Source organism: Sorex araneus, chromosome 7 (genome assembly GCF_027595985.1).
Source record: "Sorex araneus isolate mSorAra2 chromosome 7, mSorAra2.pri, whole genome shotgun sequence".
Lineage (NCBI taxonomy): Eukaryota > Metazoa > Chordata > Mammalia > Eulipotyphla > Soricidae > Sorex > Sorex araneus.
This window is the reverse complement of record NC_073308.1, coordinates 48,376,419-48,393,242: the sequence shown is the minus strand read 5'-3', so window position 1 is coordinate 48,393,242 and position 16,824 is coordinate 48,376,419. Positions and strand designations below refer to the sequence as shown.

At 45.4% G+C, this 16,824-nt stretch overlaps 1 protein-coding gene across 1 annotated transcript; it reads right to left on the bottom strand.

The window, feature by feature from the left end:
• Positions 1-13,133: 13,133 nt before the first annotated feature.
• LOC101557871 (tripartite motif-containing protein 75-like) lies at positions 13,134-14,546 on the bottom strand. Its single transcript, XM_004606231.2, has one exon. The coding sequence runs from the start codon at positions 14,544-14,546 to the stop codon at positions 13,134-13,136; it is 1,413 nt and encodes a 470-aa protein (XP_004606288.2).
• Positions 14,547-16,824: the final 2,278 nt, after the last annotated feature.

Here is a 16,824-nt window from a genome sequence, read left to right as displayed (position 1 = left end):
CGTGGGAAGTGGTATGTCCTTTTGCTCTCTAGTAGACAAAACCCAGTGAACAGTGAATATCCTCCTAAAGATATCACAAAAGGACCAGTTTCCAGTTTCACTGGCTTGACATATTAATGGCAGCCTCTACACCTTCAGCCCAATACCTTTAGAGCGTGTGGTCAAGAATACTCACTCCCACAGGCTATATATAGTTGATGGAATACTGGACTGTTGTCAGCTGAGCTGCTAGCGTTAGAACGGGATGATGTGAATGATGGCCTTCTTATTCAGGAAAAGAGCCTCAAGTCCAAGACAAAGAGTTCCCCTAAAGAGTGAGAAAAACATTAAGTTAAAAATATGATTCAATAAGTACTGACATATTAAAATGTTCACATAAGAATCAAATACAAGTGCTCAGATTGTTGGGTGGAAATTCTTTTAAAAAATATACAAGATATTCATGGACGGGGGCAAGACAAGAGAGAGAGATAGGGGCTGGAGCAATAGCACAGCAGGTAGGGCGTTTGCCTTACACACGGTCGATCCGGGTTCGATTTCCAGCATCCCATATGGTCCTCTGTAGCAATAAATGATCCCTATGTATTATTTTATAATTTGGGTTTTATATATCAATTTACAATGATTTGTAAGAGTAAAGGTCCAGATAAACAGTGCAGAACTTGAAACAAATGCTTTGCAAATATACCATTATGACCACTAGCACTACCGGAAGTTAAAATACTTGCCCCCACCCAATTCTCTCTCTCTCTTTCTCTCTCTCTCTCTCTCTCTCTCTCTCTCTCTCTCTGTCTCTCTCTCGTAAATCCAGGCAAAACTGTGCCTTTGATCATCCTTTTAAACCTTTTCTGAACATCTGAAATTTTCAAAATAAAGAGTTACAGAGAAAATTTTCTGGCCTTTTTTCAAGATACCCACTTGTACCCAATTTCAAATAAACTGAATTCCTCTAGGCTGTGAGACACCAGGGTCACACCCACTTCAATAAATCAAATTTTTTAACCAGAAATTTCAGTATTCTTTGTTTCCCATTCTAAAGGACACTTTCTCAACTATTCCTTACGCAGAACCTTACCCAGAATAGAACCCAAAGATAGTGGAAACAATACTGTACTGTACTGCAGCACTGTGATTTGCTTGAGTGGGCACCAGTAACATCTCCATTGTGAGATTTGTTGTTACTGTTATGCATATTGAATATGCCAAGGGTAGCTAGCCGGGGTCTCTGAGAGGGTCGGAGGAATCAAACGCAGGTTGGTCGCGTAACTATGCCACACCCTTCCCTCTTCCCTATCACTACAGGCCCATGCCCTGTCTCCCCGCTCTGTCTCCCAACCCTGACTCTCCACACTCCGTCAAGACTAATCTTTGCAAGCCCATGACTGTTCTGCTTGGGGGGCACATCCTGCTGTGCTCAGGGCTTCCTCTTGAGCATGAAATCAGAGATGGGAGGCCATAAGGGGTTCAGGGGATGGAACCCGGGATGACTGTGTGCTCTGCTCATGTACTATCACTCCAGTCACAGGCTCACGCTGGCTCTCCCTTCATCCTTAACCCGCCAACCCTCAGATCTGTCCAACTCAAATTCATGCTCCAGTTTTCACTTCTGCTATCAATTCTAGAGACCGCACTAAGCCTGAGTTTAGTTCGCGTAGCGACTCTCCAAATTCTAGATCAGGTAAAAATCTTGCTTAATTAAGGTACCCAGCACCCGCACCTTACTCTCCCAAGAGCCACCCGAGATACAAGAGACCCAGGGGGATCAACATGAAGCTAGCTCCAGCACACCCAAGAACACTCCGACAGCGTACCTGTGACAAGGGTCAGCGCAGCTCCTCTCCAGCAAGAAGCAGCAGGAACCTAAGATTCAGGTCCAGAGGTGAATCTGAAATCGAATTCGCAAGAGCTAAATATGCTAGCGGGAGGGGCCCAGGACACAGTCTGGACCGTGATTGGCTGTAACTCCGGAAGGACCCACCCTATCAGCCACACCCTCATTTCAGAGAGGATTGAAGGATTACACTTTGGAATGGAAGAGGTACATTTCCATCAAGAATTTCTTTGCATCTTAAACAGTAGACCCGCCACACCCAGTATATTCTGCCCCACCTCTGGATCTCCGAAATCGCATGAGAAAATGTCACTTACAGTAAAATTTCACTTAGTTGAACAAATCAGAAGTTAAAACATCTTTAAGACTGAAGAAATTAGCACAGGTGGAACTTAAAAAGAGATTGCTTTGGTTCACATCTCAAGGGGAGGGTCTGGATGTAGAAAAGAAAACGAAAAACTTGCTTTGTTGAGACTGATCAGATAGGCAAGAATCTTGCTGCCCCAAGGACTTGCAACCTTGAGTATTTCAGTTGTTTAGATTTTTTCTGTTTTTCTTTTTCTTTTTTTTAATTTTATTGAATCACTGTGAGATAGTTGCAAGCTTTCATCTTGGGTTACAATCACACAGTAATCAAACACCCATCCCTCCACCAGTGCACATTCCCCACCATCAATATCCCCGGTTTTGTTTGGGGTTCACATCCCTCTGTGCTCTGGACTCTAGGATAGAATGGTCTCCCACATGAAAGCATCTCTCCAGCCCTTTGAGCCACCTCCAGACCCAGATTTTTAATAGGTATAAAAGCCAGTGAACAATATATTATGATAACCTTGAATTTCGCATGGATGACAGGCTACATCAGGAAATAGATCTTTATTGTTGTTAAGAGATCCAAGATCAGCAGTTGAGCATGAGTGTAAGTTAGCACACACCCAAATATTAAAGACGTGACTTCTAAACCTTCATAATTGGTGGTGGCAGCTGTTGGTCCTATCTCTTCTTTTCCTGTAGAGTGAGTATATGGCTTTAATTTAATTACTGTTAGGGGCTGGAGAGAGAGTCCAGCGGGTAGGGCACTTCCCACCCTGGGTTGGAAAGAATCCCTGTGACTCCAAATGGGAAGGCCAGACTCCATTTTGTGCTCAGGGTCATTTGCTTGAGTGCTTACTCATTTGCTTACTATACGCTAGTAAGAAAAAACATGCCAGACGCAAAGGGCATGCACATAAACACCCAGACATCTGATCACAGGTAATAAGGATGAAACAAGATGTGTCAATGGCTCTGTTCTGCTGGGCTGGAGTGATAGTACAGTGGGCAGGGCATTTGCCTTGCACGCACCCGACCTGGGTTCGATTGCTCTGTTCCTCTCGAAGAGCCCATCAAGCTACGGAGAGTATCCCGCTGTCACGGCAGAGTCTGGCAAGCTGCCCGTGGCATATTCGATATGCCAAAAACAGTAACAAGTCTCACAATGGAGACATTACTGGTGGCCACTAGAGCATCAGTACAACAGGACAAGAACAGCGGGACAACAGTGCTACAGTGCTATTCTCCACTTGTTTGTCAAGGACACACAGGCATGCACCCAGGCACTTAGACAGGAAGGCATGGGGCTACAAAACCTCTTCTTATTTCTTTTTTTTTTTTTTTTTTTGCTTTCTGGATCATTCCCGGCGAAGTACAAGGGTTACTCCTGACTCTGCACTCAGGAATTTCTCCCGGCTGTGCTCAGGGGACCATATGAGATGCTGGGAATTGAACCCTGGTTGGCCGAGTGAAGGCAAATGCCTTCCCTGCTGTTCTATCATTCCAGTCCCTGAAAAACCTCTTCTTGAAGGTGATCAGTGTTCCAAGTCTCTTAGGTTTGTGAGCCTTCAGCTCTGAGTCCCTTGTATGCGTGTGTTTTAGGTTGTGAATAAAATCTTGAAATATCTGTCCTGTCTCTGTGTGTCTCAGTCAGCAGCTGAGCTCAGGCTTGTGGCCAGTTAACATTTGGAGGTTTCACCGAGATCTCTGGCATGTAACATTTGGAGGTTCCACCAAGATCTCTGGCCACCTAACAGGTTCTATCCCCAGTACCCAGTATGATCCCCTAGCACAGCCAGGATCGATTCCTGAGTGCAGAATCTAATCAATGCCGTGTGACCCAGAAACCAAAAAATAAAAATAATTACTGTTCACATCAATATACTAGATGTTCCTTTGCATATAAGTGGATCAACATGGAAAGTATCATGCTAAGTGAAATGAGCCAGAAAGAGAGGGATAGACATAGAAAGATTGCACTCATCTGTGGAATATAGAACAACAGAGTAGGAGACTAATACCCAAGAATAGTAGTATATAATACCAGGAGGTTGGCTCCAGAGCTTGGAAGCTGGCCTCACACACTGGGGGAAAGTCATCCCAGATAGAGAGGGGAACACCAAGTAATATGTGATTGGAGATCCTGTGCGGGAAGGGAGATGCGTGCTGAAAGTAGACTAGAGACTGAACAGGATGACCACTCAATACCCTTATTTGGAACCCCAACACCCAAAAGAAAAGAGAGGTATCAAATTGGAATGCCCTGCTACAGAGGCGGGGTGAGGTGGGGGGATGGGACTTGGTGGGTGGGAGGGATATTGGGTTCATGGGTGGTGGAGAATGGACACTGGTGGAGGGATGGGCTTTTAAACATTGCATGAGGGAAAAACAAGCACGAAAATGTGCGAATCTGTAACTATTCCCTCACTGTGACTCACTAATTAAAAAATAAGTTAATTAAAAAAAAACACATACTAGATGTTCCCTGTAACAACTCATAACACAAATGATTAGTAAAGACAGAAGTCCCATTAGTATTAAATCCTATAAATTAAATCCTGAAAGGCTAGCCACACTTTGATAACTATAGAATAATTCAACATGACAGATCAGTTTAACTGGTAGATGTAAATCCATCCATTGCACTCTGTTGGGGGAGAAAAAATTCTCCACTGCTTGTCTAGCTTCTTCTCAAACTAGTTGAATAAACAAATTAACCTCAAACAAATCAGAAGAAAAAAAATTATTCCTTACAATGAGGCAAAATGGAAGGATATGTCTTGAGACAAGGAAACATGCAGGATTGTCTCGAGTGATGGTAATACAGGAAATCGGGTTTTGGGAACACAGGAGCCTTGAATGTCAAGGAGAACTGCAGGGCACACAAATGACTAGGCAGTGACTCATATAGAAAGATCAGGTATCTTGTAATTAGATATTAGTTCTCCCATAAAAAAATGTTTCTGATAGAAAGGTTATTTGTTATTTGTTATAAAAGCTAATTTTATACCTAATTTGGGGGTAGGGCCCCCTGTTTTCATTCTTCAGGTGGTTAATGGAGTGATTTTTGTTGTTTGTTTGGTTTGGTTTTTTGAGCTATGCCCAGAGGTGTTAAGGGCTGACTCCTGGCTCTGTGTTCAGGGATCACCCCTGGCAGAGATCAGAGAATCATATGGGATGCTGGGAATCAAACCTGGATCTAAAGTGTACAAGGCAAGCTGCCTGTCACTGTCGTATGACTCCAGCCAGTGGAGCGGTCTTGTGTATGTCTACCGAGCCTTGATCCATCTCTGCTCACAGTAATCCACACGCCAATTTAGCACATCTTGGAAAGTCTGCTGTGAATATCTCGGGGTCTTTCCTTTAACTGTTATACATTAAGTTCTTCCTTCCAGCCCACTAATTTTAAGAATTTACTTTCCTGGGGCCGGAGCGATAGCACTGTGGGTAAGGCATTTGCCTTGCATTCGGCTGACCCGGGTTCGATCCCCGGCATCCCATATGGTCCCCCAAGCACCGCCAGGAGTAATTCCTGAGAGCAAAGCCAGGAGTAACCCCTGAGCATCGCTGGGTGTGACCCAAAAAGCAAAAAAAAAAAAAAAGAATTTACTTTCCTCCCTAAAGGACTAGAGGAAATTTGTGCTTCATCCCATTATTCCTTTCTAAGAACTAAAGTTAGGGGCTGGAAAAATAGTATAGCACATAAGGCACATGGTCTTGCATATGGCAGACCAGGATTCAATCCCTGGTCCCCCATATAGTTTCTCAAGCCTTACCAGAAGTGATCCATGGGCGCAGAGAACTGCTAGATGTGGCCCAAAAACCCAAAACAGAAACAAGTGCTTTAATTTTTAAGACAAAAAAAATTTTTCCTGCTGGCATATGTGATGCTTTATAGTCAAGCCTGACTACTCCATCTTGTTTTAGCTCTGTCTTCTCCCTTCCCCACTCTTGCAGCATCTATGTGAAAGTCTATAAGACACGTGTCAATCTTTTACCATGTATTTTGAAATATATGTATCTACATATTTCTGGGTTTGTGTATGAGTGTCTATATATTTCTGCAGCTAAAAGGAGTTAAAGAATACTGGGTGTGAGTCGGAAAATAGCTATTGGGGCTGTGAACCCACACTTTATATGCAAGAGTCCAGTTTCCATTTCCTTGCACTGCTAGGAACCTCAAGAGAGTGCGGATTATGTTCTAACCTTTAAGTCCTCCTAGAACTTAAAACCAGAACTCTGCCTCTATTTTGTGTGATCTTTGACAAGTTGCTTTCTCATGTCCTATTTTTTTCTCATCTAGTTTTAAAAGAAAGGGGGATGGCATCATGAGCACAATGTGCCTTAGCGTTCTTAGTGGTAAATACTTATATTTTGTTTGAGTTTATATGTTGCATTTGAACTATTCAAGATACTTGTAGGTCATTATACAAGTCATTTAATTAAGCATAAGTATTTGGATAATGAAACACAAAAGCATTTGTATATACTAATGTAAAAAATGGACTGGAGACAAATCTGGTCACATTTTTTGAGGACCACACAAATAGCATATAAAATAGTTATCTTTGTAAGCATCAACTAGATCCAAATGAAAGTCCTGAGTTATGTAAAACTTAGCAATGAATAAAAAGCATTTACTCAAGAAAAAAAAAAGAAATGGACTGGAGCGATAGCACAACAGGTAGGGCGTTTGCCTTGCATGTGGCCAACCCAGGTTTGATTTTATATATATAAGGTTTATATATAAAGTTTCTAAGATTTATAAGGTTCCTTGTTCATATTTGTTGTCTACCTGCTGAAGTACTATAGGACTCACAATTTCTCTTCCCCTTGAGTCAAACCTTCCTGGATTACTAAGCAAGACCTTTGGAGCAGGAGATAAACTTACAGAAAGAAAATCTTTAGTTGTGCTAAAGATTTTCTCATACAAGCCAAGAACTACCATCAACTTAGCTACTTGTTTTTCCATGAACTCAGTTATTTGGGGATACCTATCCCAATCACTCCTGCTCTCATGAAGCAACAATATAGGAAAGTAGAGAAACCTGCGGGTGCAGATGCAAGAGGCCCTGCACCAGATCTCTCTCCAGGTTTCTCCAGAGGCCCCATCTCCACCCAGCCCATCCTGTGCCACGCTCCAGTTTGCTTTCTCCCATCCCCAGTGGCTGAGGCCCCAGACAACCTGGATGTGCTCATGCCACCCCCTGCCCTCGTAGGCCTGACCTCAGACTCTGTAATCTACCCAGCCTGTGTCTTGCATGAACTGGGAAGGCCCCCTCGCCCCACAAGTCACAGCCCGTCGCTATCCCCCTCTCCAGTTTTGCTAGACAAGCACTAGAGCCAGAGTCCCCTATCTGCAGCTCCTCTGGTCAGCAGGGGGGCACGAATGTGACGGGGGAGAGGCCAAGTTCACAGGTGCCCAAAGTAGGAGAACCCTCTCCCCCACTTACCTATGGGGTATTTAAGGAGGTGTTTAAGGAGGGTGTCTAGCAGATGTTGATAATCATTCAACAGCCCCAGAAGAAAGATCTGCCCCAGAATGGGAGGTCCAGTCCTCAAGATGAAGGGCTGGTCCTAGGTCTTACTGCCATGAGGAGGAACACACGAAATTGGGCAAAGCAACGAGAGGTACTCCAGCATGGCACTAGTTTTTGTACTACACACTCTCCCCTGGGTTCTTTCTCTGTGACCTGTTGTGTGTTTTTTGTTTTCAAAAGACTTTGTATTATTTTTTCAAAAGACTGCTGAATCTGATCTTTGATTTTCCTTTTGGTGGTAAACGGGTAAAGAAATCATTTTACTGTTTTGCTTCAGTTAAGCATCTATAACATGTTAACACTAATGCCTTCTCAGTACATTTGAACCCACAAGTGGATGCTGTCACTTCCACCCGAAATCTTTGAAATCCAAGATACCACACCATACTGAGATTAATAAAGATTTTTTCCTTCAATGGGGGGAGGAAAATGTACCTGCCACAGAGGCAGGCTGGGGGGGGGTTGAGGAAAACCAGAGAGATCTGTGGGAGGTAGTGAGCACTGATGAAGGGGTTGTTGGAACAATATACGCCTGAAACTCAATCACAAATGTAGTTTGTAAGTTTTGGTGATTCAATAAAAAAAGAAAAAAGAAAAAAATGTTTCTGACTTTCCTTTACAGCACCCTAATCCTCCAAAAGAGATAGGTGACTTCTCCATCATTGGTGCTACTGTATCACTGTATTACTGTCATCCAGTTTTTTCATCAATTTACTCAAACAGGCACCAATAACGTCTCTATTCCTCCCAGCCCTGACATTTTAGCAGCCTCTCCTTACTTGTCATTCCCAACAATTGGAGGCTCTTTCAGGGTCAGGGGAATGAGACCTATCGTTACTGTTTTCGGCATATCAAATACGCCACTATTAGCTTGCCAGGCTCTGCTCGAGTGGGGCATGTATATATATATATATATATATACATATATATGTTTATATATATATATCTTACTCTCTATGATTTGTTGCCTAGTGTCTGAACTCCATCAAATATGGTGTGGTAATTATGGAAATAGGTGTTTTATAATGTGTCCGGAAAGCGGTCTGGAGCATGGTGGCGGTTGGGTAGTGGAAGTCCGCTTCCAGGGCTGGATCCCCTGGGGCAGGGAGGATTCTCACCCACCCTCCTCTGAGGCGCCCCGAGTGAAAACAGCCTGGCGCGGAGTCCGGTGGCATGGCTATGAGGGCCTCATTTATACTCCCGTCTGGGAGGAACAGCCGTTGAGGGGGATATACAGTACTGTGAGTTAATGGGATATACAGTACTGTTCATTAAACTTTTCATTTTTATTGTGATTTACAATACTGTTAATTAAACTAATCAACTAACCCAGGTTCAATTCCTGGCATCCCATATGGTCCCTATGGAGAATTGAGAAGAGTAATCCTGAGTTCAGAATGAAAAGAATTCACTGAGCATTGTTTGGTGGGACCCCTAAACAAAATAAAATTTAAAAGTCTTAGGATGGTTCTGAGGTAACAAACCATGAACTGGAGTTCATAACTGATGTTTGTCATATTAGTTGTGTAGAGCTTGTATGATACATGTTAGTCTCAGAAATGTCTCCACGCATCTGTACTTTGTCATTGGGGGGACTTTGTGTTCTATTTGTTTACATCTCTCTGGAGATTCCACCTGACTGGGAACAAGGATCTGTAAACATATTAATCCAAGCAGAAATAACAAGTTACCTGAGAACTGGGCAAAATTGTAGACACACAAACTCCAGTGAGTAGAAAACTCGAGAACCCAATGTCTAGGCAGTTTGAGAACAGGATGGTACAGAGAAATGAGAGCTGACTCAATGCACAGAATGTATGATGTGTTGTGAGGCATCTGACAGCTCTGTCCATACCTTCATTTAAGAAGTGCTGTTCTTTTTTAAAAAACTTCACTGAAATACCATGGTTTACCAAGTTGTTCACAATGCATTTGTTATGGGCATTCAATGTTCCTACACCAAACCCACCACCAGAGTGAACTTCCCTCCCCGTTGTCCCCATTTTCCTAACCATGCCCTAAGCTGCCCCTTTAGTAGGCTCAAAATAATTTATTTTTATTGCTTGTTACAATGAGTAATGGACTAATGGAATGTCCATTAGTCTAAGTGACTAATAGAATTATAAAAAATAATTGGTTTCCCACCACCACTCTGAGAGGACCCAGAGTTTTCAGCCTGAAAAACAAGTGTACTTGGACTTTTCATCTGTTTGGTATCTCTGCAGAGATTAGTCATGAAGCAGTAGTTGGGCAGCTATAGGATGTAGCTGCTGGGACTTTGGGAGAACAGGGACTTAGCACCCCCTAGCCCTACCCCCGAAGGCACACCCAGAGATTTTAGCTGGGAAGTTGGTGTAGTCATGAGTTGTAGTGGGTTGGCTTGCATCTCTTCGGAGATTTAGTTAATGACTCTGTAGACTTGGGACAATACTATTTTTTAAAATTTTTTATTAGTGAATCACTGCGAGGTACAGTTACAAACTTATGAACTCTCGTGTTTGCATTTCAGCCATACAGTGATCCTTTACTCATCCGTCCACCAGTACCCATTCTCCCCCACCAATATTCCCAATATCCCTCCCACCACCAACACCACATCCCTCAGCACCCCACCCTGCCTCTGCATCAGAGCATACTATTTTTTAACATGTGTTCCCTACATATTGCAAAGGATAACATGGACCTTTCTGCAAGTTCACTTAAATATCTGTGCCAATCACTAAACCACAACAGAAAATACAATTTTTGAAGAAGGGAGACTGTCCTGAAGAGACAAGTCTCAGAACGCAGTCAAGGGTCAGGGTTCCCGCTGACAAGCCTGTAAAGGCACAGCACCCGGGACAAGCTCTGATGGTGGACACTCAGCGCCAAAGGCTGGGCTCGGTGCCCGTGTCTAGAACTGGTTTCTGTGTGAGTGCTGAAAAGCACAAAATGTGTTTGGAACCCAGAAAAATAAGAGGCAAAAACTAAATCTAGAAATACCTCTCTACTGACAGAGGGAATAAAGCTGCTTGATCAGAAGTTAATCACTGAGTCAGCCCCTGCCCCCCTGGGGAAAGGCAGCTGAGGTCCATACTGATGAGAATGCTAACAGGCACTCCCCTCTGTGTCCAGGAAACTCAAGTTTACAAAGATCTTTGAGCTGGATAAAGTTATTTCAATCTTGTGTGAAATGAAATCTAGAAATCACGTTCCCTTTAAAAAGTGAACCGCCTTTGCGGCCCCACGCGAGATCGACCCCGGAGGCAACTGAACCACTTTGGACACGAGCGGCGCGCCCAAAATGCCTCCAAACTGTGTGCTGGGAGCTTCTGGCCCAGGTGTTGCCAGCGAGTGATGCAATTACCAAAAGAATTTTCCTTGGACTTCATATAGAAATCCACGCAGCCGCGCGACCTAATATCTTTTGATTGTTTGATTGTCAGCAACGTGTAAATGTTCCTTTTTGGCAGGGCTTAACGTGGGGGGAAACTCCAAACAATAGTACTAAGTTTTTTGTTAAAGGGTAAAAGATTGTAGCGATAGAGTTTTAGACAGAATTTTCCCTGGACTTTAAATATTGAAGGCCACCAAAGTGGTAGCCATCTCTATAGACTGAACTAAGCCATATCCCCACGCCGGCTGAGAAGAAATATCCTTCTTTCTCGGGAAGAAACGCAGCGTGGCATTAACCATAGTATGATGTCCATTAAGCTGACACAGACCTGGTGGCGTGGGAATCGGATACAAGGGAATAAATTATTATGTACTTGGAACAGCGGGACGCTGGTGGAATCTTGAGCCGGGGCCGATACCAGCGTATTACTTTTGGTTCCAGAAACTGCTTGCAGACATTCTACTAGACTATCAACTAAGCCAGAGCCCCACGCCGGCTGATGACGAGAAATAACCATCTCTTTTGGTTTGTTTTCCCTTTGTCAGGCAGCATGGTGATTACTAAACAGGCGTGATCTCGGTGGCGCGGGACGAGGGGGGGAAAAAAATAGAAAAGTTATGTAACAAACAGCGGGACTTAATATCTCTACATTCTCAGCAATGGAGAGCCATCAAAGGCTTCCTTGACAGTGGGACTGTCTTCTCTTTTTTGGGGGGAAACCCTAGCAACAATAGTGAATTATGTGTTGAAACATGGACTGTAACCAAGATAAAGCATAAACGAAGTGAAACTTATCACTTACAAGGGCGGGGACTGGGGGGGCGGGAGGGGGCTGGAGGTATAATGGGGTGGTTGGTGATGGAATATGGGCACGGGTGAAGGGAAGGGTGTTTGAGTACTGTATAACTGACATAATCCTGAGAACTTTGTAACCCTCCACATGGTGATTCAATAAAATTTAAATTAAAAAAAATAAATAAAAATAAAAATAAAAAGTGAACCTCCCAGGGTTGGAGCAATAGCACAGCGGGTAGGGCGTTTGCCTTGCACATGGCCAACCCGGGTTCGATTCCCAACATCCCATATGGTCCCCTGAGCACCACCAGGAGTAATTCCTGAGTGCAGAGCCAGGAGTAACCCCTGTGCATCGCCAGGTGTGACCCAAAAAGGAAAAAAAAAGTGAACCTCCGTGGCATTTGCTTTGGAAGAAGACAGGAATCCAAACTGCCCTTACTTCAGCGTGGATAGATCATCCCCACCTATCATTGCCTCCCCGCCCCCCATCCCCCACCATAAACACATAGTTTTTCTAGAGGGCTCAATGGCTCCCTCCCAATTCATGGGAAGATATGGCTCACTAATCTCTCATCTTGTTCCCACCTGAAACACTTTTAAAGAGGTCATCCCAAAAAAAGCATACTTTAAAGGATTTCAAGTACATATGTGAAAACTATGGAAACTCAGACAGGAAATTGTATATCCTAGCCTAAGAAACAAACAACCGGGAAAAAAAGCAAATGAATAGAAAAGGCCTTTGTTGGAATAGTGGTCCCCAAAAAAGAAGCCTTCTTCTGTCTGCCATCCTGGACAGTAGGGAAGGACATGGGCCTCAGGCCCAGTGTAACCAGGACAACGTATTTCCACAGTGAGGGATTTCCTGAAAAGTCACCCGTATTTGTGAGGGTGAGTGGTGAGCACGCATGGCTCAGCTACAGAAAATAAATGTATATAATCCTGCATGGGACATAACAAAAGGTCAAGAGGTCCCAAGACCACCTTCGGGTAGTACATCTCAACACTCATGGCTGGAACCCACCACTAACCCATGGCTGGAACCCACCACTCACCACACGCCCCCACTCCGCCCTCCCTCGCCCCCCTTCGCCCCCCCAATAAAAGAAACAAGAGGCAAAATACAGAAGAAAACAATGTTATTATTCTCTTAAAGTGAAATTAATACTTTTTTAAAAAAATCACGCCAGATTCAAAGACAACTGAATTAACTGAGATGCAGTGATCATTGAATAATCCTCAATACTCTAGCAGGAGGAAAAGAGAAGCAGGGATAAATCCCCTAAGCCCTCCCCGCGCCCACCGAGAGAGGAGCGCAGTCGGGCCCCACGCGGAAGTAAGGCTTGAGCTCCTGAGCAAAGTGCTCGGTGAACGAGTGCAGGTGAGCCCTGTCGGCGGCGTTGTAGAAGGAGAGCTGGCCCAGCTCCCAGTCCAGGTACACGCCGAGGGCCGCGGGCGGGTCCCCGAGGGCCAGAGGCACGACCCCCGCGCCCACGGCCAGGTAGTCGCCGTCCTGCCGCTGCAGCGTCCAGCATCTCTTGGGGGCCGGCTGCGCCCGCGGGGCCTGGGCCGAAGGGGCGACGGTGCACACGCCCACGGCCCACTCGGGCTTGGCGCCCACCTGCACCTCCCAGTAGTGGCGGCCAGAGGCGAAGGCCTCGCGGCCCAGCACCACCAGCTCGGTGGCATCTGCCCAGGGCCCGGGGTTCCCAGTGGGGTTGGGACTTTTCTTCACCCAGGTCACAGACTTTTTATCTTTAGACACGCGCAGGCTGGGGTGGGCCGTGCGGGGGTCCAGGCTGACGCGCTCTCGGAATCTCTGCATGACGCTGCTGAGCGCCGAGCACAGCGGAGGGAGGCTGTAGGCCGCCGGGCGGAAGCGCAGGGGCTGCACGACCGGGGGCTCCAGGCTCTCCCAGCGCTGCTGCAGGCCCCTCACGCCCCTCAGCACCTTCTCCTCGGACATCACGCTCCTCTTCTCCACATCCCGTATGAGGTCTTTCAGCGTTGAGATATAGTCTGCGTAGGCAGCGATGTTAGCCCGGAGCTGCTGCTCCAGGCGTTTGTCTTCTTCTGTCAGCCTGCAGAGAGCAGCGTCTTGCTCGCGCTCCACAAACTGGGTGAGCATCTCAAATTCTGCAGCCAGGTGACTCCGGTGCTTCCCCACCTCCTCTCTCAGCTGCACGAGGTTTCTGTCCTGGGCGACTCCGAGCTTCTGCACCTCTGCCAGCTGCTTCTTCAGGGCCTCGATGTAGCCACTGAGCCTCTGTCTGTACTGATGTGCAGCCTCGGCCAGGGACCTGACGTGGTGGTCCTGGTGGGCAGGGCCCTGGGCGCACAGGGGACACAGCAGCTCCTGGTCATCCTCACAGAAGAGGCTCAGCTCCTGCTTGTGCTCCTCACACCTGCGCTCCTCTCCCCGCGCCGTCTCGCTGCTCCTGGAGCTGTGGAGGAGCCGGGCCAGGTCCACCAGCCTTCCCAGCTGGGTGTTGGCACTGATGCGCTTCTCCTGGCGGGGCTGCCGGCAGACGGGACAAGGAAATCTGTCCCGCAGATCCTTCCATGACATGCGGATGCAGGAGTCACAGAAGTTGTGCCCGCAGTCGATGGTGACGGGGTCGTTGAGGTAGTCGAGGCAGACGGGACAGATGAGCTCTGCCTGCATTTTGGCCAGGGCTGCCGCCACCGCCTCCATCCTCAGATGTGGGAAGAGCAGTAAGATCAACGGGCAATCCTTATAGAAAGGAACTCCTCAGACTCTCTCCTACCAGAAAAGAGTCACACAGTTAGACCTATGTCGTGGACTATGTTTTTCTTTCAATGAGGGGTGCCCTCTGATGACCCAGTGCAAATCTCCAGTCTCCAGGGTGGGTACCCATCAGATATTCACGTACCTTGAGCAGTTGAGGCTGATGGTTGGAGACGTCAAGAGAAGTCAAGCTTAGCAACTCTCTGGACCCAAAATCTGTCAGGATTGTGTAGTGCTAATGAGTTCTCCTGAGGATGAGCAGATGAGGTCATTCATAACTCACAACCCATCCTAAGAAGGGATGGGATCATTCCAGACCTATATTCAAGCCATTCTAATGAGCCACTGATTACCCTCCTGCCCCCTTCCCCCCAGACCACCTCCAATCTCACCAGCATAGAAGGGACTCATGGACTACAGCTTCTGGAGAATTCCACCTCCATGATGTGGAATGGGGAAGTGACTCCAGCTAGATCAGAGTGATGGAAGCTAACACCTGGTATAAGGCACATTAATATCATATCATCTGTGAGGTACCCTCTAGACTTCACACAGTAAGCACTGAAGAAGCCGTAGGAGTTAAGCTTTGACCCCAAATAACTGCAAATCCCCTCATTGATTTCTACTCACAGCGAGTGGGACCTCATCTTGCAGTCTTCGGTGTTGGCGTGAGCTGACTCTCCGTGCCTGGCCGCGGAGGTCAGGCTACCACTGTGTGCTCCTGGCAGTGAGCATAGCTCTTATGTACTGTTCACTGGGTGAGTCTCTCTTCTTTAGAGACCCACCCAAGAAAGATAAATAGGGAGGGAAGGAGAAAGGGAGTGGTGGGACTTTGGGTGGATTTTCAGAGCTTTGATTGGATTGGGATATACTTTTCTAATAATTCGATCAAGGTGAATTTTGGGATCTTAATTAATATGCATAATCTAAATTCGTAAATTCTTCCCTAAATCCTTCTCAATCCTCCTAATTTTATCCTTGTCAGGAAGAAATGTGGTAAGCCATGGGATCTCAATAAAATAGAACCAAAAAAATGGACATAATAAACTTAAACCTAAGTTAAATGGTCATTCTCTCTCCACGGATGGGTACCTAGGTATGTCATCTTCTCCTCAGATTCTGCAGTGACATCATTTTTCCTCTAACATGTTAAAATTAATGCAGACTGGCAGCGAATGTATGTGCTTTTTCAAAAAAAGCACCGATTAGTCTTTACAGCTCAGTGACGGTGCCACCATTTTTTGGTTTGTTTTTCTCACCACATCTGGCAATGCTCAGGACTTAATTCCTGATTCTATGTTCAGGTACCATTCCTAGTAGACTCTGGGGACCCTATGAGGTGTTCAGAATTGAACCCGGATCAGCTGCGTGCAAGGCAAGTGACCTATGTGCTCTAATCATCAATTTTAAACCTTAGCCCTTCTCTGAGTCTGTGATGCTTCTGGGACATTATTTTTTCTTTAACATGTAAAAATTACTTCCTGAGAGACCAAAGTTCAAGTGCTTGCCTTTCATCCTGCTGACCCTTGTTTGAATACCCAGAACACTTACAGCTCTTCAGTGGCTAGGGGGAACTCCTGAGCACAGAGGAATAACCTCTAAACAGAGCAGGCTGAGGCCCAAAACCACTTCCCCTTATTATCTCCTGTTTGGTATCCAGCAATGATTATTCTTCACTTTTCTGTAATGATATCACCACGTATCTAACTAATTATATATGCAGACATTCTTGGAATCATCTTAAAATTCCCATTCCAAAATTCCCAGTCTACTCATGGCAAATCTTGGGTTTATTACTATGAAATGATGTTACCGCTATCCCATACCCCTTGCCTTTGATTAATTCTCCATGCTGGAAAGTGTGCTATTTGGATCTGAACTGCTTGTGTGAAACAACCACTCACAGTTAATATATGTGGTACCACAAGGTTGAACTAGTGAAGGATTTGTGTTACTGAAATAAACAGTTAATGCATTTTGTATGTCTCGGAACTGTCTAAAGTGGAGATAGTCTGTCATTTTCCACCCTGCCCACTTCCACCAAGTTTCTGGATTGGTGACCCTGAGGAATAGTGGAACCAGACTTTTGAGGTTACAGTCTTAATAAATGATTCATCAATCAAGCAGGATCTCATCTAACAAACAAAGTTATCAGTGTTCCTGGGAACTTCACAAACATGGTTTAAAATCTTAATTAAGGGGTAATTAATTAAATAGTAATAAT

What these genes read in the sequence shown, in the direction of transcription:
- LOC101557871 (XM_004606231.2), bottom strand. Translation starts at nt 14,546, where the DNA reads ATGGAGGCGGTGGCGGCAGCCCTGGCCAAAATGCAGGCAGAGCTCATC.